The sequence below is a fragment of the Acomys minous genome, assembly GCF_964271855.1.
Source record: "Acomys minous genome assembly, chromosome: 5".
Lineage (NCBI taxonomy): Eukaryota > Metazoa > Chordata > Mammalia > Rodentia > Muridae > Acomys > Acomys minous.
This window is the reverse complement of record NC_140494.1, coordinates 98,645,552-98,663,086: the sequence shown is the minus strand read 5'-3', so window position 1 is coordinate 98,663,086 and position 17,535 is coordinate 98,645,552. Positions and strand designations below refer to the sequence as shown.

At 41.1% G+C, this 17,535-nt stretch overlaps 1 protein-coding gene across 1 annotated transcript; it reads left to right on the top strand.

Moving 5' to 3' along the window:
• Positions 1 to 13,568: 13,568 nt before the first annotated feature.
• LOC311598294 (olfactory receptor 8A1-like) lies at positions 13,569 to 14,498 on the top strand (the record flags this gene model as incomplete). The annotated part of the gene is made up of 1 exon (XM_084783329.1): positions 13,569 to 14,498. One exon carries the CDS (start codon positions 13,569 to 13,571, stop codon positions 14,496 to 14,498), a length of 930 nt encoding a protein of 309 aa, XP_084639455.1.
• Positions 14,499 to 17,535: the final 3,037 nt, after the last annotated feature.

Below are 17,535 nucleotides of genomic sequence, written 5' to 3'. Positions count from 1 at the left end.
GATTCTGTGTAGCCTTGGCTGTCCTGCTCTCACTTTGTAGAACATGCTGGCCTTGAACTCACAAAGATCTGCCTGCCTTTGCATCTCTGAGTGCTGGGGTTAAAGGTGTGCACCACCATGCCCCACTAACATGCCCCATTTTCATTATTCACTTATTAGTTAAAAGACACTACCCTTTCCCTACTATTGTGAGTAGAGTGTCTGTGAGCAAAGTCAAAGCAAGAACCTGTGGCATAAGATGCCCAATTATTTGATGATATGCCAAAGAGGGATACAGCTAGATCATGTAGTAGACTTGGTTTAGTTTTTTGAGAATTCTCTATATGGATTACCACGGAAGTTGCCCAGTTTACAACCCTAAAACAATCAATAAGGTTTTGTCTCTATGAATCCTGGGCAGCATTTGCTTCTGATCATTTCTTGGTCCTAACCTTTTTCACTGGAATAAGACAAAATCTCAAAGCAGTTTTAATTTGCGTTTCCATGGTTGCTAATGAAGTTGAACTTTTTTTTTAACTTTCAATTCCCTTTCTGTTGTTGATTTCTAGCTTAATTGTGGGCTAAAAATAGACATTGTATGATTTCTAATTTGGAAAATTTGTAATGTTGTTGTGATAACGCTCAACCTGACAGAATCTGCATTCTCATGGAAGCAGTGCTCTGGGCATGGCTATGAGAGGTGGTCTTGGCTACGTTAACTGAGGTGGGAAGACCTAACCACTGTGGGTGGCATCAGCATCTGGCTGGGATTCTGGGCTACATCAATGAAAACAGTTCCTGAAAAGCAGCAAGCATTCCTCACCCTCTGCTTTCCAAGTATGAGTTCAGTGTGACCATTGGCTTCAAGCTCCTGCTGTCCTCCTTCCATGATACACCACACTCTTCAACTGTAAAGCTGAATAAGCCCATCCTCCTTTAAGAGACTCTTGTCAGAATGTTATATCACAGCAATAAATAATTAACTGAGACCAGAATTGATGCTTAGATGTGACCCTGTTGCTGGGGTAAACCTGATCATCTTAGACTATTGAAACTATTCTGTGGCAGAAACATAAAAGTATTTACAACATAGGGATAGAAAGACATTTGAATGCTGGAAGGCAACGTAAGTAGGCCAGTCTGTTGGGAACTTGGAAGAATGCTAAGAGGACAAAAGACAATAAGATCCTGGCTCATGAGGTTTCAGAATAAAACAAGAATTCTATCAGGAAGTGGGTAGTTGTTCATGTAATAATTTGGTCAAGAATCTGGTTTCACTTTGCCTACATCACAAGAACTTGAGTGAGGTTGAACTTTAAAATCATGAATTAATTTGTTTGCAGAGCATATTTCAAAACAGGAGAGCATTCAGACTGTTACTGAGAAAGCAATTTTAATTGTAATCGATACCACTAAAGAGAAACCTCTGTCTTGCATTGCTCTGAAATGATTGATTTAAAAGAAAGTGTCCTGAAACCAAAACACCACTTTGCAGAGGCACCATTTTGGAAATCAAAATTCATCTAAAGCAGGAAATGGGTTCATTGTTCCTCGAAAGCAGCTGCCTGTGAAAGTGTTTCTCTTGGGTAAGCACACAGAATGAGAAAAGTGTATTCCAAACATGCCAAGTAGCACCTCATGTTTTCAAAAAAAGTAGCAATAGCATCTACATGAGAGTGGTTATGGAGGCATGAAAGACGCAAGATTAGAGGCATCATGGAGTGCACCTAAAGGATGGCACAGTTGGAATCCTTGCAAGGATAGCCTGAGAGGCCACTGCTTGAAACAGTCGAGGTAAAGCCAGATGTGAAGTAAAAAATAATTGAGGCTATTACAGGTGCAAGGGCCAAGGAACATTCTTCAAGTGGTGAGGGTCGGGGTGGGGGTTTCTGCTGCAAATGTGTCTAACAGCTGCCTAAATGAGAGGCTTTGCTGGCTGCAGGGGGAGGATTGGGGCCTTATGCAGCTCATGATTTCACCACAAGGTCTAAATGCTAGAGATGGGCTGGTGTTTTCCCTGCAGGGTTTTGGTTTAGTTTGGGTCAGATCAACTCTTTGCTATATACTGATTCTTTCATTTTGGAATAGGAATGTTTAGTCTGTACAATTATATTTTGGTGCGTAACTTACTTTTAGTTTAACTGGAGTTTGACCTCTAAAACATTGTAACTTTTAGTGGCTATAGGAACCTTTTATACTGGACTGAATATATTCCATTATAAAGTTGTCATGAGCTTATGACACTAAAGGGTAGAAAGTTATGGTATGCTGTAGTGTCAGGCTGATTGGGGCAATTTTGATGGTTAATACTAATTATCAACTTGCTGAAATATATCATCACCTAGAAGGCCTCTGAGCATGCCTGTATGGAACTAACTTGATTACATTAATTGATGTTGGAAGGTATCACTATTGTGGATGGCTCCACTGTCTGGCTGGGATTTTGGACAGTATAAATAGAGAAAGGTTACAAGTTGCATTCATCCCTGTGTGGTTTTCAATTGTGACCATCTGTTTCAAACTCTGGCTACCTTGGCTTCCCTGAGGTGATAGACTTCAACTATGAGCTAAAATATGCCTTTTCTCCCTTGATTACAGCAACAGGAAAATAAATCTGTTATGTCATTGAGAATTCGGTCTCTCATTTGTTATCTTTGTTGAACAAATCCAATAAATTGTTTACAGAAAAAAACAGAGCATTTGTAGCAAAAATAAAAATGAGTAGATACAAAAGAAGCCATAAACATAGGCTCTAAGACAAATGTTATACTATTACTTTAAATGAGCCGAATACATTACACAAAACGAAATAATGTGTAAAAGAGCAAGAAACTCAGAATTTGAAAAACTCAAAAATTACATAGAACTCATAAATCTATTTCAAATACAGGAAATGATTAAATCAAGTTAAAACAAGGAGTAATGGGGGAAAAAATAAAGAAACCATTGGGACAAATACAAGCTGAAAAGAAGAAAGAGTTGAAATGAAGACTTACGAATAAATAACTTAAATGTTAGGATAAAAATAAGATCTAATTGACATAGAGTAGAAATGTCAAAAAAGAAACACAAACCAACGGATACATCAAATAATAGTACTTTCCTGGCTACAAAAATTGAACTGAAATATACAGAAGAAGCATCAAATCCACACACAATGTCCCAGAATGAACAAGAACGCATAGCCTGGTGATACTAGTGAGCATTTTTTTTATTTCAAAGGTGAAGAAGGGAGCAAAGGGGGGATGAAAAAGGAGGGGAGAAAGTGAAGGAGGGAAGGAAGGAGGGACTGGAGGGAGAGAGGGAGGGAGGAAAGCAGGAAAGGAAGAAGAGAAGGGGGAAGGATGGAGGGAGGGAGGGAGACAGATAGGTAGGGAGGGAAGGATGGAGGAAAAAGAGGAAGAAAATTAGAGAGGGGGGAGGAGATCATTTTTAAAATGATGTGATTCATAGTTCCTCCTGAAGGAGAGATAACCCTGTTTTTTAGGATCCCAAGTGCGGGAAGGATTTGTGAGAGAACAGATGAGATTAATCCACTAGAAGACCAACCACCTCCTGCAGGAGCTTGATTGTTGCCAGCTGAAAAGATGCCATGACCAGACTCTGGGAGGAGATACATTAATGAGCACATAACAGAAGGCAGGGCTTTTTGAAGACTTCAGAGAGTTTTGGCTGTTCACTGCTGCCATTCAAGAAGCTCCTAGAGAGAACTGCTCAAGGGAAGGCTTCCGGGCTCCAGCTCCTGCTGAGGTTCCTGGTTTTGGTTACTGCAGCACTGAGAATCTGTTTCTGAAATATGGTTCATAGTTGAAAGAAAAGACAGCAAGATTCTTAGAGAATTTGTTGATTTCAGGTGCAAATAATAAATTATATAAGAAAATTTGCTGTCTTGTCACATCAGACAGCAAGGAAGGCTATTGCTGGGTCAGAGAGTATGTAGAAAGAAAATGAAGAGGGTTCCAGATGCAAAGACTAGAACACATATTAATAAAAGCAAAATAACAGCAATGGGTAACACTGTAAAAAATATGTTTAAACCGATGAGTTTATAATGAGACTGGAGAGGAATAACAGATCTGATGGAATGATAACAGAAAATCAAATGATTATTCTAAAAAATTTTTTTCTTTTTTTATTTTATTTTATTAATTTATTCATATTACATCTCAATGGTTATCCCTTCCCTTGTATCCTCCCATTCCTCCCTCCCTCCCATTTCCCCCTTACTCCCCTCCCCTATGACTGTGACTGAGAGGGACCACCTCCCCCTGTATATGCTCATAGGGTATCAAGTCTCTTCTTGGTAACCTGCTATCCTTCCTCTGAGTGCCACCAGGCCTCCCCATCCAGGGGACGTGGTCAAATATGAGGCATCAGAGTATATGTGTCTAAAAAATTTTTATGAAGATGATCCAAGTGGAAGGGCTTTGTCTCTTTGCCTTAATTAACTTATAAAATACTCAGTGACTTAGTTAGAGTTTCTATTGCTCCAATGAATGGAGCACGATGCAAAAGCAAGTTGGGGAGAAAAGGGTTTATTTGGCTCACACTTCCCCAGCATTGTTCATCACCAGAAGTCAGGACAAGAACTCAAACAGGGCAGGACCTGGTGGCAGGAGCTGAGGTAGAGGCCATGAAGGGGCACTGTTCACTAGCTTGCTCCACATGGCTTGTTCAGCCTGGTTTCTCTTAGAACCCAGGACCACCAGCCCAGGGATGGCACCAGCTGCAATGGGCTGGTCTCTCCACCATTGATCACTAATTAAGGAAATGCCTTACAGACGGATCTGAGGAGGCTTTTTCTCGGTTGAGGTTTCTTCATCTCGGATGACTCTAGCTGTGTCAAGTTGATGTAAGATGAGCCAGAACACCAGATTCCTTTGGGCAGTTTCATAATTCCTCAGTCTTTGTTGAGCCTGTGCTCCATCCCTAATCATCCCATGTCCATTCAAATCTTTCTCCCAGTGTTACCCTTCTCTTTCACATCATAAGTGCTATTTACCTCCTCCTCACATGAAGCCCCTTTCCCCCTCTCATGGATGTCTTTCTGGTTAACTGGCCTCTACATACTCTCACTACCACCTAAATGCACACACATAAAACTTAGAAACTAGGATCAGTGTGTGAGAGAGAACATGCACTGTGTGTCTTTCTAAGCCTGAGTCACCTTACTTAATGCAATATTGTTCAATTTTTTCCTGCAACTATTCATTATTTTATTTTATTCACAGATCAATAAAATTCAACTTCTTTCCAATTATGATTTCACTTTTGTTTACAATAGCTAAATAATATATATATATATATATATATATATATATATATACACACACACACACACACACACACACACACACACACACACACACACACTGTAAGGGTAGATCAAAGAACTTGATCCAGTTGGTTGAATTACACAGAACAAAAGAAAAGCACATAAGAAATAAAGTTAAGCCAACAGACAATAATGAAATCAATAAACTGTTTCACTGTTCATATCACGGATGTGAGAATGTGCTATCACTTTGCAATATGGTAAATTCAGTAAAATAGCAAATAAGGCGCAGCCTGGATCTCCCTATATCGTTTAGCATAGCTATGGATAATCTGCAATTATCACCAAATAAAGACATCAATTTACAACTCTGCAATATGAATATCTTCACAGCTCTTATTGTGCTGAATATATTTTAGTTTAAGTGTTTGTGTGTGTGTGGGGGGGGGGGGGGTGTGAACACATGAGTTCATGCATCCATGAAGTCCAGAACAGGATCCAGTTACAGGTAGCTATGAGCCACCAAACATAGATTCTAGGACCCCAAATCAGGTTCTCTGGAACCTCTCTTAACAGCTGAGCCATCTCTCCAGCCCCCAATATACTCTGGAAGTGGAAATTTTCTTGTGAACAAATCCCCCACTTAAGCTTCTACAAATGAACACTGTTACAGTCCACATTCAAATGCTTTCCAATCTCATCCACTCTATAGTCAATCTACAGGTAGAGCAGCAAGCAAGGATGGATTGACCATCTTTACAAGTTTAGCATTTTTTTCCAAAAAATACCCAGTTTGTTTTAGTAAAATCTTTGAGTTTGTTTCAAAACATTTCAAAGTAACTATTTTAAAGCTAGTTGTTGTTGTTCCGTGCATGATCAATTAGTAGTGGTGTGCAACGAACCTCATGGCAGTAACTATGGGTAGTGTAGCTGGTAGTGACTAAAGTAGTGATGTGTGCCTTAGTATTGCTGATGGCGATAATGGTGCTGATAATCACATAGTGAAATAAATAACTCTTGGTACTAAATTATTCCAATACTCAAATTACATTCTAAGTTTCCATTAACATAACTCTCCCTCAGAGAGGGAAACTAACACAGACGGGAGTGGGGAGCACAGAGCAGGTACAAGCCAAGACTAATCACTCCTTTAGAGAGCACACAGTCCCCATGCGACTCCTCCCAGGAGATGTTCTGTGTATACCTAGTTAAACAGGACTCATGCTCCACAATCATGATGATTCCTTTGTCCTAATGGTACCAGGCCCCTCGAGGAAATTTAGCACTAGATATAACTCTACATATACACCCTGCTTTTACCATTTGCTAATTGTTGAGACTGAAGGCACCCCTTAAAGTTTCCAGGGGGCCGGTTGTCACTTCCCTTCCACAAAGGTATTTAATTTCACACTTGAATAACTTTTTTAAGAAAAATCTTTCTTCAATTATATCTTGGTTTTTATACACTATGTTTCCAATCATATGTGTGTTTTCCTCTTCTCCTAGTGCCTTGGTGTGTGTGTGTGCTGTGTTCTCATCAACAACAACCCTGAGCCTCCGCAGGCTTGGTAAGTATAGAGGTGATAGTACTGATAACACACAGGAAGCTCAAGGCATGTGACGGCATTTATATATAACTAAAAGTCTACAGTAATGAGATTTTAAGTCCAGGTTCTGTTGTTTCCATATTCAAAGGTCCTCTCATTGTCACAGCACTCGGTGAATGGTGTCCTCTCTGTCCTTCATAGATCAAAGCAACCTAACCCAGGAGAACGGTTGTTGATGGCAGAGTTTCTAAATTTCATGTTGCTTCCAGAAGCTGAGGTTAATTCAAAGGAGCTTAGTAGGATTTCCTTAATCGTTTGTATCTAGAAGATAATTGATCTCTAATAATAAATGAAATATTTTAGATAGTAGATGTTCCAATTATCGGTTCCTATAAAGCTAAATTCACTACCAATAAGAATTTAACATAAAAATCTTACTTAGCAATGTAATTTTCCTGTCTTCAGAACACAACCTAAGGAGTTAAAGACTTGTTCTTATACCTGAGAATGTCAGCTTAAAGAAATCAAATGATATTAACAGTTTTTAAATCTTATGTAATTGTTTACAAATTGTTTTATTTCTGACATGTGTTACATAGATTTGACACATTGATAATAAACTTGGCATCACTAATACTACACAATGTCCAATTAAGAAAAGGAAAAAATCAAAGCACTTTAGCCAAAAGGGTGCCCAGACTCAAATTCTCTACCTTGCTCTCTGTGTCTTCTGCTATTTCTGTCTGTTGTGGGAATCTAAATCGATGCCTATCTGAAGGCTGTCTTATGGAACTGTCCTTGTGTGTCTATGTTCCTGTCAGTAACCGAGGGCTTTGCTCTCTCTACCTTTTATTGAGCAGCACAGAAAGCATCACGTGGGGAAGGAATGAGGTGTACTTCACAGGAACCTTTAACAGGGCCTTAGAAGGGATTACATCACTGACTGCAACTGACCCCAGTGGACACAGGTAACAAACATCATTGTGTATCAAGTAATATCCAAGTATCATGTCCAACATTTGTGGTAGAACTTCATCTTATTTTTTTTCCTTTTTTTCATTAATTTATTCTTGTTACATCTCAATGGTTATCTCATCCCTTGTATCTTCCCATTCTTCCCTCCCTCCCATTTTCCCCTTGTTCCCCTCCCCTATGACTGTTCCTGAGGCTGTAAAACTTTAAACCCCTACCCAGATCTAGCCAATAGTCAGAACATTCTCCACAGTAGAGTGGAAAGTGGGATATGACTTTCTCACATACTCTGGTGCCTCACCTTTGACCATGTCCCCTGGAGGGGGAGACCTGGTGGCACTCAGAGGAAGGACAGCAGGTTACCAAGAAGAGACTTGATACCCTAGAAGTTCATCTTAAAAGACTGCTTTCAGCCTATGTTCTGTTTACAGCAATAACACATCTATAAACACACATGCATTGCTCTTGAATCAGGGTGATGGAGCAGTGATAACTTATGATCACACCTGACACCAAATGAACATCATGTGTTTGTGGAATTGATTGAGGGAAGAGGGGATTTTTGTTTCATTTTGTTTGAGCATTTTTTGTCTTATTTGAGTTGTTTTGGTTTGATTAGGGGGTTTCAGTAGTTTTTGTTTTGTTTATGGTTAGCTGTTCTTTGAGAGCAAAACATGAAGTTGGGCAGGTAAGATGGCAGGAAGTATCTGTGAGGAGTTGGGGGAGGAGAAAAACATGATCACAATATGTTGTGTGAAATAAAATTGGTAAATAAAAGAAAAGACTACAAGTATATGTTAGCTTGAGGTGTAAACATTGACTGTGTGGAGGTAAGTAAGATTGACTGCTACATTCTTCTCCTAAAGGCAAGATAAACAAACAGGCAAAGTGCACACTAGAGAGCAGTCTTTTTTTTTTAATTAATTTATTCATATTACATCTCAGTTGTTAGCCCATCCCATGTCTCCTCCCATTCCTCCCTTTCTCCCCCTTCCCCCCTACTCCCCTCCCCTCCCCTATGTCTGTGACTGAGGGGGACCTCCTCCCCCTGTATATGCTCATAGGGTATCAAGTCTCTCCTTGGTGACCTATTATCTTTCTTCTGAGTGCCACCAGGCATCTCCATCCAAGGGACATGTTCAAATATGGGGCACCAGAGTTTGTGTGAAAGTTAGATCTCCTTCTCCACTCAACAGTGGAGAATGTCCATCGGCTAGTCCGGGTAGGGGTTCAAGGTTTACTGCCTATTTTTTCCTTGGCTGTTGCCACAGTTTGCAGAGGACCCCAGGGCCCAGACTCGCCTGTAGTTTTCCAGGACCCGCTGGATCCTTCTATTTCCTCTTTCTCCCAGGCTTCTCACACCTAAAGTTTCAATAGGATGTCCTCCCCTCTTACCCACTATCCTGGTAGGTACAGTTTTTCATGGGGACATACACCTTGGACTAGTGTCTCGATATAAGTGAGTATATACCATTTAGCTCTTTTTGCTTCTGTGTGAACTCACTCATTATGACAATTTCTAGTTCAATCCATTTGTCCACAAATTTTGGAAATTCCTTGTTTTTAATAGCTGAGTAGTATTCCATAGTGTAAATGTACCACAGTTTCTTTATCCATTCTTCTATTGAGGGACACGTAGGTTGTTTCCAAGTTCTGGCTATTATGAATAAGGCAGCTATGAACATGGTTGAGCATATGTCCCTGTTGTGTGGTAGTGCATCCTCTGGGTATATTCCAAGGAGTGGAATAGCTGGGTCTTGAGGAAGCCCTATTCCCATTTTTCTGAGAAAGCACCAGATAGCTTTCCAAAGTGGTTGTACTAGTTTGCATTCCCACCAGCAATGCAGAAGTGTTCCTCTTTAGAGAGCAGTCTTAAGTGACCTTAAGGTGTGTTATTAACTCTGACTTTGGCGTCATTCAAGAGTAGAACCTCTTGGAATGGAAGAAATATTTTATCATAATGCGTGTTAAATAAGAAACTGTTTGTATTCATATATTTTGTGGATTTTTTTCTTTTTTGATATTTTCCTTTGTTGTTTTATTGTTACATGAATCTATAAGTATAATACATGTATGGTTCCTCTGGGTTTTTTATTTTAATTTACTATAATTTATTCAAACTAGATCCCAATTGTTATTCCTTCACTTGTATCTTCCCATTCCCAATCTCCATCCCTCATGTGCTCTATTCTCCTCCCCTAGACTTCTGACAGAATGGGACCTCCTCCCCCACCATCTGACCACAGCCTATCCATCTCATTTGCACAGCTTGCTTCTCATTCCTCTGTGTGCCACCCGGCCTCCCCACAAGGGCCAATGATCAAATCCCAGGCACCAAAGTTCATGTCAGAGGAGTACCCGCTCTCCCCACAACTGTGGAGAATGAGCTATCCATTGGCTATACCTGAATAGGGGGTCTAAGTTCTCTGCATGCATTGTCCTTGATTGGTGCATCAGTTTGTGCAGGTGCCCTTGGATCCAGATCTGCCAGCCTTAATGGTTTGCTTGTGGGGCCTCTGAAACCTCTGGGTCCTTCCATTCCCCCAATTTTTTCATATCACTCTTAGTGCTCCATCCAGAGTCCAGCAGAGAGTCCCAGCATCTGTCCCAATCCCCTGGTGTGTGGAGCCTCTCAGAGGACATTTAGGTTGGGCTAATAACTACTTATGAGTGTATACCATGCGTGCCTTTCTGGGCCTGGGTTACTTCACTCAGGATGATCTTTTCTATTTCCACCCATTTGCCTGCAGATTTCAAGATTTCCTTGTTTGTAATAGCTGAGTAGTATGTTCATTGTGTAAATATACCACAGTTTCTTTATCTATTCTTTAGTGGAGGGACTTCTAAGTTGTTTCCAGATTCTGGCTGTTATGAATAAAGCTGCTATGAACATAGTTGAGCAAATGGCCTTGTTATATGATGGAGCATCTTTAGGGTGTATGCCCAGGAGTGGTATGGCTGAGTCTTGAGGTAGCACTAGTCCCAATTTCCTGAGAAAGCTCCAGATTGACTTACAAACTTGTAGAAGTTTACACTCTCACCAGCAATGGAGGGGTCTTCCCCTTTCTCCACATCCTTGCCAGCCTGTGATATCATTTGAATTTTTGCTCTTAGCCATTCAAGTTGTAAGATTGTAAGGATATCAGAATCCTTTTGATTTGCATTTCCCTGATAACCAAGGACACTGAGCATTTCCTTAAGTATTTCTCAGACATTCAATGTTCCTCTGTTGAGAATTCTCTGTCTAGCTCTGTACCCTGGGTTATTTGATTTGGTGGTTTTTAATTTCTTGAATTCTTTATATATTTTGGCCATTTTTCAGATGTAGGGTTGGTGAAGAACTTCTACCAGTCTGTAGGTTGTTTTGTTCTGTTGACTGTTTCTTTTGCTTTACAGAAGCTTTCCAGTTTCTTGAGGTTCCAGTTATTCATTTTTGAAATTAGAGCCTGAGCTGTTGGTGTTCTGTTCAGGAAGTTGTCTCCTGTGCCAATGAGGTCAAGGCTCTTCCCCACTTTTTCTTCTAACAGATTTAGTGTGTCTGGTTTTATATTAAGGTCTTTAATCCACTTTGACTTTAGTTTTGTACACGGTGATGAATATGGATCTATTTGCATTTTTCTACTGGTAGACATCCACTTATACCAGGAAGCACCATTTTGATAAAGATTCTGTCTTTTTTCCATTGTATGTATTTGGCTTCTTTGTCAAAAAAAAAAAAAATCAAGGACCCATAAGTGTATGTGTTTGTTTCTGGGTCATTGATTTGATTCCATCAACCAGACTAATTCTATGCCAGTACCATGCTGTTTTTATTACTGTTGCTCTATAGTACAGCTTGAGATCAGGGATGGAGATTCCTCTGGAAATCTTTTATTGTACAGGATTGTTTCAGCTATACTGGGATTTTTTTTTCTCATATGAAGTTGAGAACTTATCTTTCAAGGTCTGTAAAGAACTGGGTAGGTGTTTTTATAGGGAGCTCTTGGTAATATGTCCAAATATACATTTTTAATGCTTATATTGCCATTTGTGCATGCGGTCTAGGATTATGTAAGTAGAGAAAGTGATCAGGCATTCACTGTTTTTCACTTTCTAAGTGCAGAAATGATATAACCCGGTAATTCTGTAGGCATAAAAGACAGCCGTCTCCTAGGTGACCATAGATGCTCCCAAGTTGACATTAACCACCACAGGAATGAAATAATCCAGTTCAGAAAGCTGATGTGAATTAAATCAGCATTAAATTATGTGTATTTTAAATTTAGCCTGTGGAAAACTGAGAAGTCTACAGTATTTTGTTTTCTTAACTAATCAATATCTAAGTACTGTGTATTGAAAATAAAATATCATGGCCAGGAGTGGTGATGCATGCCTTTAAGCCCACCCCCTTGTAGAATTTCTTTTTTACATACACATTTATATTATTACAAATATATAACATAAACTACATACAGGAAGAACCCGGAACAATCAAGAATTATGTTCATGTTACATGTATAGTGATTTGACTGTATTGGGAATCCTTGAAGAAAACATTTTCCTATGTTTCCTATGTTCCTGTGAGTCCAAAATTCTGAATGTAATTCAATATTTATCATACCGTATCCTCTCTATCAAGTTAAAACATCTATCTAGACCTAAAAACATTGTAATCCCTAAACAATTAAGCTTAATTGTGAAACTAAACTATTTAATCTTCAACCCCATCAGAGACATGAGAAGGAGGAAAATTAATTACCTGAGTAAACAGGAAGTTCAGGTTAACAGCTTCCCCACCCCCCAAAAAATGACACGGAGAGTTCGCTGCCTGGAGAGTCCTGCATAACTCTCTAAAATGTTGGAGCATCATCTTCAGCCATCTGGCCCAAAATCTGACTGACTCAACTGTGGAGAATGAGCTGCTCATTGCCTAGATCTGAATAAGGGGTCTAGGTTTACTGTATGCATTGTCCTTGGTTGGTGTAGTAGTTTGTGTGGGCCCCATTCTCCCATGCCTCTCTCACCCAGAGTCCCAAAGATAGATCAACTTTTAAATTGATGTTACTGCACCTCAGATATAGAACTTCACTTGCAACTCAAAAAGAAAGTTATAACTACTGTTTCATCCTAACAAGGCATGTATTTTAAATGTTAGTATGTACATTGACTGAATATCTAGAAATTGCATAGATGGGGATTGAGAGACGTCTCAGCAGCTAAGGGCTCTTACTGTTCTTGCAGAAGACACAAGTTCCTTTCCAAGGACCAAAATAGCACCTCACAAATGTACCTGAAGTTCCAGGGAATCTGATGCCTCTTCTGAACTCCACAGTCTCCTGCATGCACATGGAACACATACATACACTCAAGAAAACACACATATCCATAATATTTTTCAAAAGACATTGCAGAGATAACAGTTACAAACTATGAAACTACTACTAATTAGCTACAGAGAGAAGGAACACCAGAAGCTCTAGAGAGACTACTGAAAGAGATTCCTGGCCTCAAACATAAACTTTCTGATTTAGTGCCTATGAAATGATACCTGACCGTTTGTGTAAGTAGGTAACTGCTGGGCTAGAACCATAGCTCTGGGATCACAACTCTCATATTCAAGATCTTTAATATCTAGGGTTTGTTATGACAGCAAAGTGCAGCCGTGTGGAGAAGACACACCTGCCATTACCAGGCTAGCTCTGGTCAAAGCAGAGCAGCTAGGGTCAAATGCAGAACTCCAGCTGCTCCAAGCAGGGCAAGGTCAGCCATTCTCAGGCTCCTTCTCTCCCTCCCCACAGGATTCCCTCCCAGACACAATGACTGCAGAAAACCACTCCACAGTGACAGACTTCATCCTCGGGGGGCTAACGAACAGGCCAGACCTCCAGATGCCCCTCTTCCTCCTCTTCCTGGGCATCTATCTGGTCACCATGGTGGGAAACCTGGGCATGATCACCTTGATTGGACTCAGCACACAGCTTCACACCCCCATGTACTTCTTCCTCAGCAACCTGTCGCTCGTGGACCTCTGCTACTCCTCTGTCATTACCCCAAAAATGCTTGTCAACTTTGTGTCCCAAAGAAACATCATCTCCTATGTGGGGTGCATGACTCAGCTCTACTTCTTCCTCGTTTTTGTCGTTGCAGAAGCCTACATGCTCACTGTGATGGCCTATGACCGCTATGTGGCCATCTGCCACCCCTTGCTTTACAACATCATCATGTCTCCTGCCCGCTGCTCCCTGCTTGTGGCTTTTGTCTATGCCATGGGACTCATTGGCTCAACAATAGAGACTGGCCTCATGCTGAAATTACACTACTGTGAGGACCTCATTAGCCACTATTTCTGTGAGATCCTCCCCCTCATGAAGGCCTCTTGCTCTAGTACCTATGATGTGGAGATTGTTGTCTTCTTTTTAGCGGGATTTGACATTATAGCTACCAGCTTAACAGTACTCATTTCCTATGCGTTCATCCTCTCCAGCATCCTCCGCATCAGCTCCACGGAGGGCAGGTCCAAAGCCTTCAGCACCTGCAGCTCCCACTTGGCAGCTGTGGGCTTGTTCTATGGATCCACCGCATTCATGTACTTAAAGCCTTCCACAGCTAGTTCCCTGGCCCAGGAGAATGTAGCTTCTGTGTTCTACACCACAGTGATCCCCATGCTCAACCCCCTGATCTACAGCCTGAGGAACAAGGAGGTGAAGGCTGCACTGGACAGAACACTGAGAAGAAAACTTTTTTGACTTAAATGTTAACATTTCTCTATGTCAGAGTAAGTGGTTGTAAATACCTGGAAAATGCACTCTGCAAGCCTACCCAACTGTGATTAGGAAACAATTGCTTCTCTCTATGCTTGGATACATGCCTCATCTCCTTTCCCTCATTATCATCATTTCTTCTATGTTCCATTTGTAACTCTCTATTTTATGGTAAATTTTTAAAATATTTTGGACCTATCTTCTCTATATGAGGCCATTGGTAAGCAATCTTAAATCTCAGATAATGTCATATGAACATAATGTATATTAATCATAACCACTCCCCATTCCCTTTTTCCTAGTCTTACTTTGTCACACACCCCCATATATCTGCCTGCCACTTTCCTGTCCCCTTCTTTTTTAATAACAAACTGATCCCAATTAATACTGCCCATATATATATTAGTGTGTGGCCTTACACTGCAGTATGAATAACCTACCAACAAACCTCACACAACTACTAGCTGCCAGTGATTCTGGGAAATGTAGTTTCCGCTGTGTTTACAATTAAATAGAATATGGGTTAAAGGCTTAGTGGGGACTGTCTCACCTACATCTATTTTACTCATTGTCTCCTGACCTTTCCCCTACATAAGATTTAGTTTCTACCACTATTTATCTCCTCTAATTGGATTTAAAGGCAAGAAAACATCTCTGCTTTCTCAAAGTGAAAAAAGAGAACATGGAAGGAAAAGTATAGCTCCAAGTTAGAATACAAGCCTAGAGAGGGTGAGGCACTGAGTTTGATTTGATTTTCTCCGTTTCACAATTTACTTACATTGAGCTTAATTATTGCTAATCTATAAAGTAGAAAATACCAGGAAAAGGGAACTCAGTGTACAATACAATCAGATCGAAATCTGCAGAGCTGGTTATTTCCGCAGTAGTGCTTCTTGGTTAAAGCTGCTTGCCAAAATAAAGTCCTGGAGAGAAAGCTTGTGAAGCCTGTCACACATCCTTAGTCCAGGAAAGGTCTCTATCAGCAGAGCTAGATCATTCAATTTTTCCCTTTTAAATTGCTCCTATTCATAGAGTGGATTCCATTTTAATTAGAACCACCAACCTCATCAACAACATTACATTACATTAAACAGAACGGCCTCCATGGGAAGACCACAGGTTCTGTTTCATTAACCCTGACATTACTTCAATTTAATGCAAACAAAGATGTACTTCTTCTTTAGAAACGATCTATCTGATAGCATTGTGATGATAAACTGCTTAATCAAGTGGATGAATATTCTTGAAAATATAATAATCGAAAATAATCTTGTTTTGAAGATCTTTATGAAGCTACCTATAACAGAGATGAGCTGTGAAAGACTCAACACCAAAATCTGTCCTCTCCCCTGGTGCTAAAACTGCTGTTTCTCTCACAAAGGCTTCTGCTTTAGAAATTCACAGTAGATATATATAACCTGCCATTGTTGCTATAAAAACAGTTAAACTAAATGACTGCTGGGACCAGGATGGCGGCCAAACAAGCAGCACATCTGATCTGCGGGATGGAGATGAGGGACCAGGCTGGGAGCTACAGACCTCAAGATCTGTAGGTGAGAGGGTTCCACAAAGTGCAGAGCACAGGTGGGTTCGAACTCAGGCCATTCCTGCAGGCTCTGTTGGAGCCTGACCAGCTGTTGCTGAAAGAACCAGCCCCCACCCACTTCCTCGAGAACCTCCCTGAAGGTCTCTGTAAAGTTCCATTGCTGCAGGCTATTTCAACTCCCACTCCCCACCAGTAACAGGAATGTTAAAAACAATCCCAAGAAAAACCACAGGCCCCAGGGCCAAAAGCCCCAGGGCAAGTCCCGGGCTTAGAGATTGAGAAACGCACTGTTTAGACTAGCCAGTAGATTTAGAAGTCACCTTAGCCTATCCATAACAGCTTGTTGATTTACTGCTGCTTAACTCTACCTATTTGTAAAAGTATAAAAACTGTGCAACTTTGCTGTTTGCGGTCACCTCACTCTGATGTGAAAGTGGTCCCCAGCCTGCTGGAACAATAAACCTCTTGCTTTTGCATGGATCTGGTCTCGGTATCTCATTTGGCAGCTTCCTGGAATAGACTCTCCCGACTAGACTCTTGCATTTGGTGCATTGGCCCGGAAGTGAAGCCCCTGTGAGAGGGGAAGACCATGGTTGGAGGGAAGGCTGGAGCTCAGCATCAGGTACCGCGATTGTGTGTGTTTGTGTTTCACTGTCTTTGTGTGTCTGTGTTGGCCAATATCACTTGTCTGACTTTCGGTTTGTTTGCAAGCAATGGAGCCGCTCGGATTAGGGTCTGGAGCAATGGAGCTACTCAGGTTAGAGTCCTGAGCATCGCCTGCGTTAGAGCCCCCGAGCATACAGTTGTCTGTGGGACATGGCATCTGTCAGGGACCTGAAATATGCTCCAGAGGGTGCGGGAGAATGTGGAGAGATTTCTCTTCTCCCAGGTAAGTGGTGGACTGACTCCCGTGATCCTTGCAGGCTGTCTGTCTGTTGATTGCAGACAGTCACCACTCCGGTTTTTTCGCCGCCAGCAGTGGCGATTTTTTTTCCTTTGGTCTCTTTTAATTGCCTGTGGACTGGGTTTGCGCCTTGTATTCAGACAGAGCCGGGTTACTGGATAGGGTGCTTTGAGTTTGGTTTCTGGCAGAATGTGCCGTTCTGAATTTTGGTTCTTTCCTCTTGACATATTAGTTTGATCTTTCCTCCACCAGCAGGAGAGGGCTATCTGTCAGTCTGGGATTGTTTCTGGAGGGAGTGCAGTGGACTCTACTCTTTCTGGTAAGGAAGCAGCAAGCACCTGGCAGTGGCCCGGGTTGCAGTCCTTCTGGTTTTGAAATACACTGCCTGTGGCGGCAGCAGGCTGTCTGTCTGATTGGTTGATTGTTTTTTGTTGCCTGTGTCATGAGCAGCAGGAAGACTGGCCACTGATGCCTCAAATGCAGAAATCTGAAGGAAGCCTCAGATCTCCTGGACAGAGTCAGGACAACTCCACTCCTCTCCACAACTGAGCACTGGGCAGCTGAATATAATC